The 15797-nt window shown below is 34.0% G+C and overlaps 2 protein-coding genes across 4 annotated transcripts in view; both read right to left on the bottom strand.

Moving 5' to 3' along the window:
* Positions 1-4407, bottom strand: part of LOC123683993 — a 75438-nt gene extending 71031 nt beyond the window's left edge. The window contains exon 1 of the mRNA XM_045623036.1: positions 4131-4407. The gene's annotated coding sequence lies outside the window, so the exon portion shown is untranslated. The remainder of the gene's footprint in view (positions 1-4130) is intronic.
* Positions 4408-10435: 6028 nt separating this feature from the next.
* Positions 10436-15797, bottom strand: part of LOC123683762 (tyrosine-protein kinase Btk29A) — a 63566-nt gene continuing 58204 nt past the window's right edge. For all 3 annotated transcript variants that reach the window (XM_045622643.1, XM_045622644.1, XM_045622645.1), the window contains 2 exons: positions 14519-14890; positions 10436-12109 (listed from right to left, as the gene is read on the bottom strand). In XM_045622643.1, the coding sequence (XP_045478599.1) occupies positions 12008-12109; positions 14519-14890 (474 nt within the window). In that variant the 3' untranslated portion in view covers positions 10436-12007. The remainder of the gene's footprint in view (positions 12110-14518; positions 14891-15797) is intronic.

The raw sequence follows: 15797 nt of genomic DNA, 5'->3' as shown, positions 1-15797 counted from the left end.
AAAAGCAAGGAAATTGGGTGCCGTACGAACTGAAGCTGAGAGACGTCGAACGGCGTTTTTTCACTTGCGAACAGCTGCTTCAGCGACATAAAAGAAAGGGTTTTCTGCATCGTATCGTGACTGGCGATGGAAAGTGGATCCGTTACAATAATCCGAAGCGAAGAAAATCATGGGGACTACCCGGCCATGCATCATCATCGACGGCCAAGCCAAATATTCATGGCGCCAAGCTCATGCTCTGTATATGGTGGGACCAGCTAGGTGTGGTTTACTATGAGCTTCTGAAACCGAATGAAAGGATCACAGGCGAGGTCTATCGACGACAATTGATGCGTTTGAGCCGCGCACTGCGAGAAAAACGGCCACAATACTCCGACAGGCACGACAAAGTTATTTTGCAACATGACAATGCTCGCCCACATGTTGCACAGCCGGTGAAAACATACTTAGAAACGCTCAAATGGGAAGTCCTATCCCACCCGCCGTATAGTCCAGACATTGCTCCGTCTGATTACCATCTCTTCAGATCGATGACGCATGGCCTGGCTAACCAGCACTTCCATTCCTACGAGGAAGCCAAAAAATGGGTGGATGACTGGATAGAGGCCAAACCGGTCGAATTTTTTCGCAACGGGATTCGTATGTTGCCAGAAAGATGGGGAAAAGTTGTAGCTAGCGATGGCCAATACTTTCAATAATTCATTTGTAACCATTTTTTCACAATAAAGGCTCAAAATTTGAAAAAAACGGAAAAGACTTATTCACACACCTGATATTTCTAATAAGATCTTATTATATTCTACAGTAGATAGGGGTATTAAGGGATTCATTGCAATTTTAAATTTTTTCCTCCTATCATTTGTCAGGTCCAGTATTAAAAGTGAGAATTTAATGTGGCATTGAATGAATAAAAATCTGATTTTCTGTTAAAACATTGATTATACTGCGTAAGTATCCTTATTGCCATTATCAGTTTCTACTACAATTTTCTTCACATAATTAATCAGATATCTAGCATTATATTTACAATCAATAATGCTGAAGATTTACCGAAAATGAGAATTAACATAATCACTTACAACTTCAACAAGAATGTTTTTGATATACCGAACTTGAATAATTAACTTAATTAAAATAATTTCTCGATAACATTGTTTTTTTTTTCATTTCCAGTGGCGCCAATACACCTACATAGACGTGTTGAGAAGATAATATTGGGAGAAGGAATAGACGTGGCAACTGGCAACCCAAAATCGCCTATTCTCGGAAATTGAGTTCAAATATCAAAATAACAAACACGGAAACTGTTTTGTAATATATAGGTTGTTTACTGAATGCAAGTCATAATAATTATAATAAGTGATTTTGCAGCAAAAACTTTTTTGATTACTATCGGATGAATACTAATCCATTTTTTCATAAAAAATATGTAATAAAACTATGTAGTGTAATACGTTTCAATTTAATTACATGTATTCTTATTCCCAAAACTTGCGAACGTATTTTTCTAATTTTCAACCAGTTAAAATATTCAGTGACAAAAAAGACAAAACTGCAAGATTTTACAAAAATTTCTGAAACGAATTTTACCGAATAGTATTAAATTATCAATCGAGTTTTTTTTCCAGAAAATAAACAAGAAATAAATGTCTTCATTCCCTTAGAGTTAGCCACGATTATCTTGTCTTCATTTATAGGTACATGAATTCTTGAAACAAATTGTCTGAAATCAGAATAAAAAAAATTTTTCACCAATTTGTAGTCCATTGAGAAAAAATATTGTGTTACTAGCACACATAAATTATTGATGAAACTTAAGTACTTATTGAGCTCTTATCAGTAGTTTCGGGGAATCCCTAAATTACCAAATGAAGTACAGAAGCGTGAACTAATTGGCTATCTTAATTACTTATTTTCAATCACGTTGTTTACATTTCAACTGGTTCTGAATGTAATATAATATCAGGTTCCAGATGCATATAACGTTGAACATAGGGTAATTATTAATAATTAATAAAAAAGTTGTAAGGTATATTGGATCTTGTCGGCGTTATTTTCAAATTATCCTGAACTAGAATTGTTCAGTAAGGGATATGAGTGTTTACGTAATATATTTGTTTGTTCGACCTTCGATGAAAAAATTGTCTATATATTGGAAACTACAATCTAAAGCTTTTCACAGAAAGTATAAGACCCATTTGAATAAAATTCAATTATATATTCAATTACATTTATTTTGTAAATTTGTGTGTACAACTGTATTTACTTAGTATTGAATTTCATTTTTGTTTTTTGTTCTTCATACATCAAGAGATATTTTGTGGAATTTGCAGTATTTGTTGTATGAATTTAATTCCATTAAGTAAATAATGAATCAAATAATTAGGTATGAGATTCAGTTATTCGAGATCATTCTGAGAATCTATAACAGATGGAAAACAATCATATTTCCTAGAATTAATTGAATAAATATTAACACGAATTGAAGTCATACGTAATTCACTACAATATATGGATTCGTAGGCAATAAAGCAAAGTTCTACCGTAAATGTGAATAAATACAATCACTTACAACTTCACATAATGTTTTTGAGGTTCCGAACTAAAATGATTAACTTAATTAGAATAATTAAAAAGATAATATTGGTGAAAGGAAGATGAAGGGTAATCGTAAATTGCCTTATTTTCGGAAATGGTGTACAAATACTAAAATAACAAATACGCCAGAAACTGTTTTGTTATATACAGGGTGAGTCTTTGACTTGTGCATATATTTCAACCCAAGATTCTTAAGTTTAAAGGAAACCCATTTTTCTCCACCATTTTTTCCGATTCGGCTCGGTCGAGGGCTTGGTTGAAAAGATACACGTTGTTGAAAGTGAGAAAAAAATCAAATCGGAAAAATTTGTAAAGGAAAAAGTTTTTCTCTTGACCTCAGAAATCTCCGGTTGAAATATATGTATAAGTCAAAGACTCACCCTGTATAGAGTGTTTACTAAATTCAATTATAACAAGTGATTTCATTGAAATTTTTTGCATCAAAATGTATAATTTTTATCATAGATTTTATCACAAACAGAAACAATAATATTTCTCAGAATTCATCCAATAAATATTTAACATGAATTAAGGCAGCAAAGTGCACTATAATATCGATTCGTAGCTAGATCCGAATTAAATTTTCAAGAATTCATAACTCCGATATTGAGAGGGCTAAGACTTTGTTCCAAAAAATATTATATTCAACATTATCGAAGCAAATTATCTTTCCAATTTCACGATTTCATTCCGCCAAATTTCTGATTTCTTAATTTTTTGCCTTCAAAATTAATCGATCGTACTCTTGTTAGGAAGTTCAATTCGATATAGCAACCAATTTTTGTAGCAAATTTTATGCAAATAGATTTGAAAAAAGCTCCCTATATCGATCGGACAGATTCTTTTCATTCGATTTTTAAATTCCAAAAAAGAAACAGTAAAATTTTCACGAGAGCTTAATTCTTTTTCCTTGGTCGAATCGGCAATAATACTCAACAAATTCTAAACAAAATCAAAGACTCATCCTGTATAGTTCAAGTCATAATAATTATAATAAATGATTTATTTATAACAACTTTTTGTATAGGCATGTATAATCCTTTTTTTTCATAGATTTTATCACAGCAGAAAACAATTATATTTTCTAGAATTCATCGAATAAATATCAACACGAATTGAAGCGCAAAAAATGCTTTACAATATAAATTCTTGGCTAGATCCGAATTAGGTATATTTTCGAAAATTCATAACTCCGAAACTGAGAGGACTAGGACTTTTTTTAAGAGTATTTTATTCAGAATAATCGAATCAAATCTTCTTTCGAATTTTACAATTTTATTCCGCCAAGCTTTTGATTTCTTAATTTTTTGCCTTCAAAATTAATTAATCGTACTGTCGTTAGGAGGATCAATTCGATGTAGCAACCAATTTTTGAAGCGAATATATTCGAAAACAGCTTCCTACATTGATAATAAAAAATTCCAAAACAGAAACTATAAAATTTTCACGAGAGCTTAATTTTTTTTCCTTCACAGATACTAAAGGGGTTATCATCAGCAATAACACCATAAACAAAACAAAAAGGTACTCACTGCGACCACCTTCCATCGATATCCATAGATCAAACCAAAAAAAAAAAAACAGCGAGTGGCACACAAAAATAAATTTTCCGATCGTTGCGATATCAATACGCGCTTCTCCTAAACTCGCGTTAACCCATCCAGCTTCAGCGTATCACGTCCGTAATGCAACTGAAACGCCGAAACGAAACGGGTTCAGATCCAGTAGCAAGCTCGCTACAGCTACACACGCTTTTGATCAACGCACAAAACCGATCGTCGCAACTACCTCGATGTAGTCGGGGATTCGAAAAATTGCGGGCATGCAACGTGCTCTTCTGCTAGCCGATCGGATACACGATTTCATTCATGCATTCGACAGATCTCCGCAAATCTCCATAAGGACACACCACGATCGTATTTCGGCGTGTGTTGGTACTCCTGGTGCAGGATTGGGTTCAGGTACTCTGTGGTTTTTAATCGATATCGATTTAAAGTAATTGCTAAGGTGTCACTCAATCTTGAAAAAATTACAGTGACTTGATAAAACAAAGTGGCGGCAATAGCTTCAAATTGAGCTTAAAAATTATGAATGAAGAGGGGCTTAACCATAGAACTTTAGAATACGATTGAGTGCTGACACATACAACAAACATAGAACAAATTTATTCAACTGAATAATGCCTACTAGTGACATAATAAAATCGGCCTTACATTTCGAAAAAATTCCAAAAATCAGGTAAACAAAAAGCCGCCATATTTAGGCTCAGAAACCGGCAACCAATTAAAAACGAGACAACTCGTGTCACCACGGTGGTTTATTAGGTCACTGTAAAAAATATGTAGGTAAGATAAAATTGGCGACTTTTGTAGCCTCCTTGGATTTCAGAGACTTGCTGGTACTTCACTTGAAATCCACATCGTTTCCGATATGCGCTGTTGTTTCTATAGAAATATGAACATTTTATGTTTATATTTTCAGCGCTCCAGATGCTGCATTGGAAGCATTACTTCATCAAGACTTATGTCAACCGCAACAAGAATTGGCAGGATCATTGGGAGTGAAGCAACAAGCCATTTCAAAAGTGATTTCTGCATCGCATTGTGACTGTAGACGAAAAATGGGTTCATTATGATAATCCCAAGCGCAGAAAATCATGAGGATATCTCGGCTATGCTTCCACGTCGACGGCCAAACCGATTATTCAAGGTCATGCTTAATATTTGATGGGACCAGCTCGGCGTAGTGTATTATGAGTTGTTTAATCCGACTGAAACAATCACAGGCGATTGTTATCGGCCCCAATACAACGAGAGACATGATGAAGTGATTTTACATTATGAAAATACTCGACCCCATGTTGCGAAAGAGGTCAAGACTTACTTGGAAACGTTGAAATGGGAAATCCTACCCCACCCGCCGTATTCTCCAGACGTTGCTCCCTCGGACTACCACTTGTTTCGATCAATGGCACACGGCCTGGCTGACCACCTCTTTAGGTCTTATGAAGAAATAAAAACTTGGATCGATTCGTGGATCGCTTCAAAAAATGACCAGTTTTTTCAACGCGATATTCATACCCTGTCCGAAAGATGGGAGAAAGTAGTGGCCAGCGATGGACAATACTTTGAATCATAAATATATAACCAGTTTTTTACAGTAAAGCCTCGAATTTCGGAGAAAGACGGCGGAAGCAAAGTTATGTGTCTATGTATCATGGACAGATCACATTGCCAGTGTTGAAGTGCTATGGAGAATGCGAAACAGCACTAAGATTGTATTAAGCATCAAAAAGTGGAAGTTTCAATACTTTGGACACATCATGGGAAATAGCAAATACCAAGTTATTTTGCAAGACAAAGTGGGGGGACCAGGCAGAAAGGGACATTCTTGGCTGTGCAGTCCCCCAAGTAATTTGGACCAACTTCGGTACAACTTTTTTGGGGACTCTGCCAATAGAATAAAGCTCGCCATGTTGAAGCTCAATTTTTTTCACGAATCTGGTCAATTCCGAAGGATATGTTCAGCATTTTTTCAAACAAAATTACATTGATTTGCATGATATATCATAGACACTTCGTTCAATATATTATATATTGAACGAAGTATCTATGATATAAATATATTCTTTATTGAAAGTAAACACAGTTCATTTCAACATATGAGTTGAATTTTGTCAGTACAAGAGCACTGTAAACAATCTGAATGGACAAGTGAAGCTCAAACACCGCGTGAGTATGAAGTATAGTGTGCCAACATACGACAAAATGTTTTCGACAATACCTCAAAGCGGACTTTCCACATAATCGATTCTCGTTGTATAAAATAACAAACTTTCATTATTCGAACATTAACGAAAATTCTCCGAAGCCCGCCCTGATTGTTGGTCCTGCCAGCCGGATAGGGACATACCGCAGATTGCAAATTCGATCTACGCATCGATCGAGGGGGCGGGTTACAGGGAATTTCGCACAATTGAAAAAAGATCGATGAGATACGTGTCCGGACAATGAGATGAATACGTCGGACAGTTGGTCATGCGACTTTGAAATGCGGTAGATGCATAATGCCACCTCATGTACCCATGAGACCAACCCGTCAGACCTCAGATGACTCAATGGTGTTCTTCGAAGCGTAACCGAAATTTGTCAAATTGGTAGGTATACTAATGACGTCAATAACATGTACACAACAGGAGTTGTGACAGTGTTGAGGAGGGTGGTACACTGTCATAGTAGGTGTGTCGGCATATTAGGACCTTCAAACAGCTGAACTGTTTGAATGGGCTCTTTTGGCATGCCGCATATTGACTTTTTGTTGTGAGTTTTTTGGAGTACGTTACCCGTTTTATAGCAATGCTCGTATTATAATTTTGAACTGGAAATGATATCAAAATTTAAAGTTCGACTCAGCGATGACGAATCCGTGGTTAAATTCAATTATGACCGGCCGGACGTAAACACGATATATCCAGAACGGAAACTCTTATAACTCTGAATAATTCTATAAATTTAGCTTTTTGAAATTTTGTCTTCCAGTTAATTTCAAAACTGCAAATGTCATCGAGATCAAAATTTCCATTCATATGTGAAATAACGAATTTCAAGCTCGATACGAAATTTCATAATAAATAAAAAATTCAAGATGAAGATCGGAAAGATAACCTGAGTGCCTAAAAACAGTAAAAACTGACGAGTTGAGTTTTTAATGTAGATATAAGCTAACCAAAGAGAAATCAAAAAATATTTTAAAATAAAAATACGCAATATTTCCGTGACAACAAATACGATCTGGTTGAGATGTTGCTTGTATATAAGACCAACAACTTCAAGCTTCGTTCAAAATAGTAGATAGCGTTGTCGAAACCACAGAAATTCAAAATTATATTTGCGATATAGAATTGAACTGAAAAATGAGGAATATAGTGACGTGAAGTAGGTATATGGAGCTTTTGAGCATTCGTAATTCACGTATGCCCATTGTAGGCGTTCTCAACCAATTTATATGGTTCGCTTTCCCGTGAGAATACGGTGTTCCATCTCGAGATCACTGTGGATTTTTGTGTTTGAAATGGGAAAATTCGAACGAATAATGACTAGAGAATATCTGTGACTTGGATACCTTCCTCAATCATCATATGTTCCTGATACAAATTTTTTGGTTTGAAATTGATTTTTGTGTGTGAAATGGGGAAATTCGAACTAATAATCAAAAATTTGGTGTACAAATTTTGTAAAAGGAACAGATGATCTTCGACTTGGATACCTCCTTAATCATCATATGTTCCTGATACGAATTTTTGGGTTTGAAATTGATTTTTGTGTGTGAAATGGGGAAATTCGAACTAATAATCAAAAATTTGGTGTACGAATTTTGTAACAGGAACAGATGAGATCGAAGAGGTATATCAGGAACAGGGGTACAGTTGAGCAGGCAACACACAAAACAAAGTCGTGTATGATTGGTTGCCTAGAGAAGATCTTCGACTTGAATACCTCCTTTATCATCATATGTTCCTGATACGAATTTTTGGGTTTGAAATTGATTTTTGTGTTCGAAATGGGGAAATTCGAACAAATAATCAAAAATTTGGTGTTGCATATTCGGAGGATTACGCAGAAATACGAATAGGAAGAAGCTAGAAATATATGTATTAGAACATTAAATGCAATTATGATAATTAAACTTCTTGTCGCTTATAACGATATTCATCATATTCAACCATTAAATCGCTAAATAAAACACCGGACCTTTTTACTGTTCTATAAAAATGCCATGATGTTTTCAAATGGTCTCAAATTGCTTTATTTGGAGATGGTTAGCTGTTTTCGCCTTTTAAGATCTAAGTGTGTATTGAATACAGTTGGAAATGTACAGTTTCAGAAAAATATTGAAATCGCAGGCCAAACAGGGTCTTCCTAAATTGGAGGTGCAAAGGAAAATGAGTGATTCCTTTTAATTTCAATAAAAAAGACCGCAAACTCTTTATTCTCGAGATACAAGATGTTTCTTGTAGTTTCACTCATTATATAATGATTATAGACTTTATTGAATCTTTATGAATCATTGCTACATATCGGAAAAAATCCTCAAAACTAATAATTAATTAATTCATCACAATTCACAGCTTACAAACTGGATTTTTATGATAATTTGGATTGTCCTTAGTATTTCTATAGAATTGGTTGAACCTTTTTTCCCGAAATTGGCAGCAGATACGACAAAACCAGAAAAATCAGTACTTAATCAAAATTTCTTTTCACATTTTTAAACTGCCACATCAATCAAGATAAAGTTCTGGAGGAAAAATAGCGGGCACCGTTCCAGAAAAAAATATCCCCCTGTAGATTTGCAATTGGAATTGGCATCTTACATGATGTAAACGCTAAATTAGAATATCTATGCAAAATTTCAATTGAATATCTATAGAAATGCGGCTGCTGTTAGAGAAAACCTAAATTTTAACACCCCTGTACCTCGAAAACTAAGCGTTTGCGGGCACATATTTGTAGGTCTTTTTTTCTCAAAATTATTCTCCCATTTTTGTTTCTACTTCCAATTTAGGAAGACTCTTGTATAGGTACCTACATACATACGAAATACCAATTTTTAGATGAAACAAATATGCACTCTGTACCTACAACCTATTGAGCTGGTGCATGGAATGAAATAATATATTTCATAATCCATTGCGATTATACTCGAAAAATATTTTATCATTGTGAAAACATCCTCTCCTCGTAAGAAAATGGGATATAAAATGTTAACGATTATTTGTTGTAATTCATAATCATATGATGAAAAACAGGAAGAAAGTATTACATACAATCTACAGTCTGATATTCTTAATACATATAATATTCTATTTATTTGTACTGTGATAACTTACATTTTAGATATATTGCTGATTTAGAATTATGATCAGAATAGAGCAATTGTGAATTTCACTTACCTTATTACATTTATCTAGAAGAATAATATAGGATACTCTATCTTTCTTTAGAATCAACAAGGTAGATTCGTAATACCAATTGAATCTAATCAAATGAAATAAAACAAAATTTATCTCATTTGGTCATGAATTTCCATAAAGTAAGGACGAGTGAATTAAATATTTCATGTAAGATTACTAGTTTCCTTCAACTATAATTGTTAAATTTATTTTTATAGAATACTCATCAATGATGGTGAAACTTTTGATTACAATTTTCTTTTAAGGTAGGTAATAGAAAGATCAAATGTCTAGTTTAGAATTTCTCATTCTAAAATAGTTAGAGAAGCACTGACGTGGAGATAGTAGATATCTTAACGATCATTTACAAAAATTTTCAACACGCCAGTTTAATTTTAAGTTTTAGTGTTGCATACTTTCTTTAGTTTTATTGACGTATTTTTTTTTTTTTTCAGTGGATGTTTTGATCATGGGAATATATATTATTATTATTCTGTGATACATACTTTCATTCAAATTGATCTTTTAAGAAAACGAAAAAGTATTTGAATATAATAAATGTATGCTTGGAACATTTAGATAATATCAGCATAAAATTATGGAAGATCATTCTGCATTTAAATTTGTCCATTTGAATGGATTTTTTCATTAAAATTTTCAAATTCTTTTTTATAGATTGGCATCAAATTATGGAAGAGCATTCTGCATTGAAATTTGTCTATTTTGTATGTAATAGATCTTTTTATTGAAATTTACGAATCATCACAAAAATGTCCTGCTTCTTTGATCTTCTTGGGTTTCTTTGATCCTTCTAGCAAATAACCCATTGCTATTGAAATTTAGGAGATAATGGATCTGAAAGGTATGAAAAATAAAAAATTCACCTAAAAAACATTGTCATATATTATTCATGTCAACATAAGTACTGAGTGAACAAATGTTTTCATTCAATATTACCAACTACTAAAGAAATACAAAATAATTTGTTGTATATAGATCTAATGTAAGGTATACTTACAGGATTCATACTGCTTTATATAACAATTATTCTATCAATTCTTTAATATCATAGACATAATATACATAGTATTCGAATTATATTCAGCTAAACAGTCAATTTACACTATATTATATATATACAGACAGGAATTTCAATTAAATTAGCACAAAATATTTCATTTAGAAAAATTTGCTTTTATACACTTAAATTTGGATATCTCCCAAATGTCTAATTCTTGCACATACTTGACATCGTTAACTTGTTGAACACAGTTAACATTAATAAAATTAAATTTTCTTGTTTGATCATCACAATACTTTCTGCCTCGATGAAAACGCTGATTATCTTACACAAATTTTCAATTTTACCATAAAAGAATAAAATTTGGCAGTGGTATGAACAGTTCACATTTTCCATATTTTTTTTTCACTTGTTCATCTGAACTATCAAAATATTTAGATGAAAATAACACTGTCAATAAAAAATCTTGCTCAGAACTGCTCGAAAAACATTATTCTATCCCAGAAGCAGAAAAAGATATCTAATTTTTTAATTTTGTTTCGAAAATATTTTATGCTTACTCTATATATTGTCACGAATATTTTCATTACAACTGATTTCACATTTTATACTAAACTATATCGAATTTGGATTTATACTAATTTTGAATCATCCCTTATTTTATAATTAGTTGATGCAGTTATGAATAAAAAACTATAATCAATACCACCATTGTTGACTAGTCCCAAAACTGATCTTTTAGATTCAGTACATATCAAGAAACCACAAAACCACTTGATATTGATGAGGCACCAATATCAACCAATTGAATGGAATGTTTTAGAAATTTCTGATTGAAAGAGGACAGAAAAGGAATGTTTCAAATGCATCTGTTTGAGATAATATGAAATGCGCGATAAGAAAAAAGACTTAATATAAAGATATAAAAAAATCACAAAATATTTTGAATACTCACATTTTCATATATGTTGAGATAAACACATTAATTATCACTTATTTCTGAAGAAACTAATACAACTTGCATTGGTGAAATTTTCTTGTCACAATATTTATAAGAATGTTTTACATCAGATAGAAAATTTCAACTATGACGAGGCATTTTTGTAGGGGTTTGCAGGGGAACTCAAATTCATAGAAATATACATTTGTAAAAAATTCAAGACTGTATACATATATAAAATTCATATATACATAGAGGATCACCCTGTAAAACACTCTGAACACACATTATTCCTTCATTTTGTATATTTCTTGGAGCCTGTTTCTTGAAGGCGTTTGTTTTTGGGAACAACTCTTTTCAATGTATTGCACAGTTCAACCAAAGTGTGCTCATAGTTGTAGCAAGGGTCGGAAGAGGAAGCTAACGTCTGGTTGGACGACGAAGGTGCTCCACCTGAGGATTTGTAGATGAGGGTGTCGCATATGATCTGAGTCAGTCAATCGACTATTATATTCTGGGAGATCATCAGCATTTGTTCTTTCAGAACACGGAATGAGGGCCTGTTCTCGGGAAGATGACTCCAACACATCCTCATGATCTGCAAGAGAAAGATAATGAGATCCTAATCACCTATGTCGTTAACAAAAGGCAGATAACTTCGACATGAAAAGTACACTCATTTTTTACATCGAATAGAACAATTTCATAAGGGTATAACTCCGGAACCACTGAACGGATTTCAACCATTAACGAAAATAACCGATATTATATTCGAACTCTGAACCTACTCTACAAATTTCAAAATTCTAGCAGTCTTGCACATTCGATTCGAAAGTTATCGTGAACAAAACTGCTGGCGACAGAATCGGTTTTGACCTCTAAGTATTCATCAAAGTCAAACCAAACATTCAATTTGGGATGTGGTGACTTTTTGCAATCCCTTACTCGACATTGCTCTGGATATACATATACTCGACCGTTCAATGGCAGAGTCACCAGGCTCTCCACTAATGAGGATCGGGAGGTGTATAAGGCAGGGACTACTAAGTTGTCCAAGACGAAACGCCGCGATCCTTCAAAGCAGAACTTGCCATATACATATTGTTTGAGAAAACTCGCTAAAAGGAAAAGTGATAGCCCGATGTTCCGCTGGTATATGCTGCTGTGTTGGCAACAATATCTCTTGATATGGTCGAGATTATCCAAATTATTAGTCAGCATTTTGTAAGGAAATAAGAGGGATGCATTTTCATAAAGGATTTTCAAATAAGAGGTTCTTTTTGAATAGCGATGAAAAGCTATTCACAGCTTGACAACTTTAAAAGTGAGAACTACAATGATAACTTCAAAAGTGAAATTTGCCCAGATTGCAGCTTCATCGTCATCGTCATTTAAATTCGTGGTAAAGAGTGCTGTGGATAACTTAGAGTTCATTTTCTATGATTATAAGTAGCACTTAGCTTGTCCATGTATAGTTCTCAGATTCGAACTATGTAAACAAATATTAGTGATATGGTACAAGCTAAGCGCTACTTGTAATAATAGAAAATGAACTCTTATTTATCCACAGCACTCTTGACCACGAATTTTGGACAAATTTTTAGAAACGATGAAAAATATTCAAAACTGTTTGAACAGAGGGAATTTGTTGACCAGGATGAGCAAGAATAAATTCACCCCTTGTTTACTCATATAGAATCGAAGTGTCACAGTATTTTTTTCACAATGGAATCAAGTATCGTGCAGGGATTGAATTCTTATTTTTGAAAGGTTTAAAAGCAACGGAAATTTATAAAAGAATGTCGAAACTGTATGAAGAATCTTCGCCTTCCAACAATACATTACAGGATATCATATTGAGTGAATGAAAGAGATTTAACCCTAGGCATTGAGCAGTATAAGCAATATTTTGACTGAAGTTTTGGGTTCCAGAAAGCTGTGTGCAGAATGGGTGCCACATTCGCTAACAATGGAACAAAAACACAATCGAAGGCGACTTTCTCAGCAACATTTAGAGCGTTTTCGAAAGGATAAAGTGGATTTTGTGCGTCGATTCATCACTATGGATAAGACTTGGGTCTATCACCATGATCCTGAAGAATCAAAACAAGAGGCTAAAGAGTGATGTGAGCCTGGTTCATCGGTTCAGAAACGAGTTCGTGTCCAGAAATCGGCCAAGAAGGTCTTAGCATCAATTTTTCGAGATGCGAAAGAAAATTTGTTTGTGAATGACTTGAAAACTGGTAAAACGATAAATTCTGAATATAATTTGAACTTTTTAGGCCAGCTTCAGTCAAAAATTTGTGAAAAAAGACTCGGTTTGCAGAAGAAAAAATTCTTTTGCATCAGGACAATGCACAAGAGCATTTTGTCAATGGCTTAAATCCATTAATTAAAGTTCGAATTGTCAGAGCATCCTCCGTTTTCACCAGATTTGGCCCCTAGCGACTTCCATCTGCTTCCAAACCTAAAAAAATTTATGTTTGGAAAGCGTTTTTCATCAAATGATGAGGTCCACACAGTTGTAGAAGCGGATCTTGCAACCATTACAGATTATCACTTCCGGTATGGAATTCATAAATTGGAATCAATTGTTTTGATGATCAGGGGAATTATACTGAGTAATAAAGAGAATTTCAATCCATAAAATTGTGTTCTTCTTATCGAACGGCAAAACTTAGCGTATTGTAATTTTTCGTTAGAATGGAGAATATGGAGATGCAATTTTTACAAAAGTATCTCATGAAAGGCTAAGAGCAAATGAAACTATCAGGCTGTATTATTTAGTTGTCTTACAGATATGCAGAGGTAAGGGACGATTCTTTTTAATTCGACTTTCACTGTTTGTGGAAGGAAAGATAAAAAATTTTTATGGCTCTCCGCTTAAGTTTCAGTTTTCAGTTTGGACTTTCTTGCCAAAACATCAATATTGCATCCCTAACTGCCGACTTGCTAACCCTTTATAAACGAGTGCCCGAAATAACAAAACATTCCCAAAGATACTCACATCGTAAACTTCCTTATAACAAGCCTTCGGCTTCTCCAGTATCAGCCCCTTCTGTACTCTCTCCACCACTTCCGTGTTCTTGAGCCTGCCGTAGGGCATCTTGCCGCAGGTGAACACTTCCCACATCAGAACTCCGTAGGCCCACACGTCGGACTTAGACGAGAATCTGGTGAAATTCAGCACCTCTGGAGGAGCCCATTTGATGGGGAACTTCGAGCCGCCTGATGAGGTGTACTGATCGTCCAGGACGTATCGGGCCAGGCCAAAATCAGCAACTTTGACGATGTTTTCAGTGCCCACCAGGCAGTTTCGAGCGGCCAGATCCCTGTGGATGTAGTTGTGCCTTTCCAGGTAAGACATGCCCTTGCAAATCTGAAAGAATCACAACTTGTTTACCGTTTCGGGTACGTACAGGCTTTTCTCTATTTCAGTATCGTAATGAGGTGATTAAAGTGTTGTATCTACACTTATTCCTTGAAAAACTTCGTTTAAAAATACTTCGTGACAGCCTTTCAAGAATTATTTTATTTTCAATATCGTTATAACATAACATCTCTATAGTAACAAAAACATATCATATTTTTTAAAGGTAATAATCGAAACAATAAAATCAATCCATTTCCAACATAAAGTACTAAAAATAGTGCGGTAATTAACTCATTACAACATTGTTTCAGTCAAATTTTTCGTTTTGTGGTTGTCTACACATACTTCCAATCCTGTCAAAATTCAACACACATTAATTGTCAATATGATATAATTTGGATTAAGTGAAATGATTTTCGACATTATTCGAATTTCTCTTAATTCTGTTGGTGTTGAATCGATTTCGGCAGAAATAATTCACGAATTTAATGCGTAATTATGAATTATTTGAAAATTCGAAACGTACGATTCTAATTCATATTCCGTAATCTGTCAATTTTCGTAACAGTCACACCAACTGCCAAGTTACAATTCAAATGTCACTAGGATGTATAATCTGAATTTTTCATTGAATTTCGACAATATTTCACAAAACTTCACTGAAATAGAGAAAACATCGTCTAATACTCGTTGCAGAAGGCAATTCCAACACTCATGCGTTCGAAAACTCGCTCCTTCGTCACTCGTTTTCGAATTTCGCATTCGTATTGGAATAGGAGCCCATTCTGCAACTTGTTTTAGAATATACCATTCTCTATTAGAGTATCGTAATGAGTTCATTAAACTACTAAAAACAGTGCTATAATTAACACATTACAGCATTATTTTCAGTTATATTTTTCAATATGTTTCA

The sequence above is a fragment of the Harmonia axyridis genome, chromosome 7 (assembly GCF_914767665.1).
Source record: "Harmonia axyridis chromosome 7, icHarAxyr1.1, whole genome shotgun sequence".
Taxonomy (NCBI): domain Eukaryota; kingdom Metazoa; phylum Arthropoda; class Insecta; order Coleoptera; family Coccinellidae; genus Harmonia; species Harmonia axyridis.
This window is presented reverse-complemented; position numbering and strand designations above follow the sequence as displayed.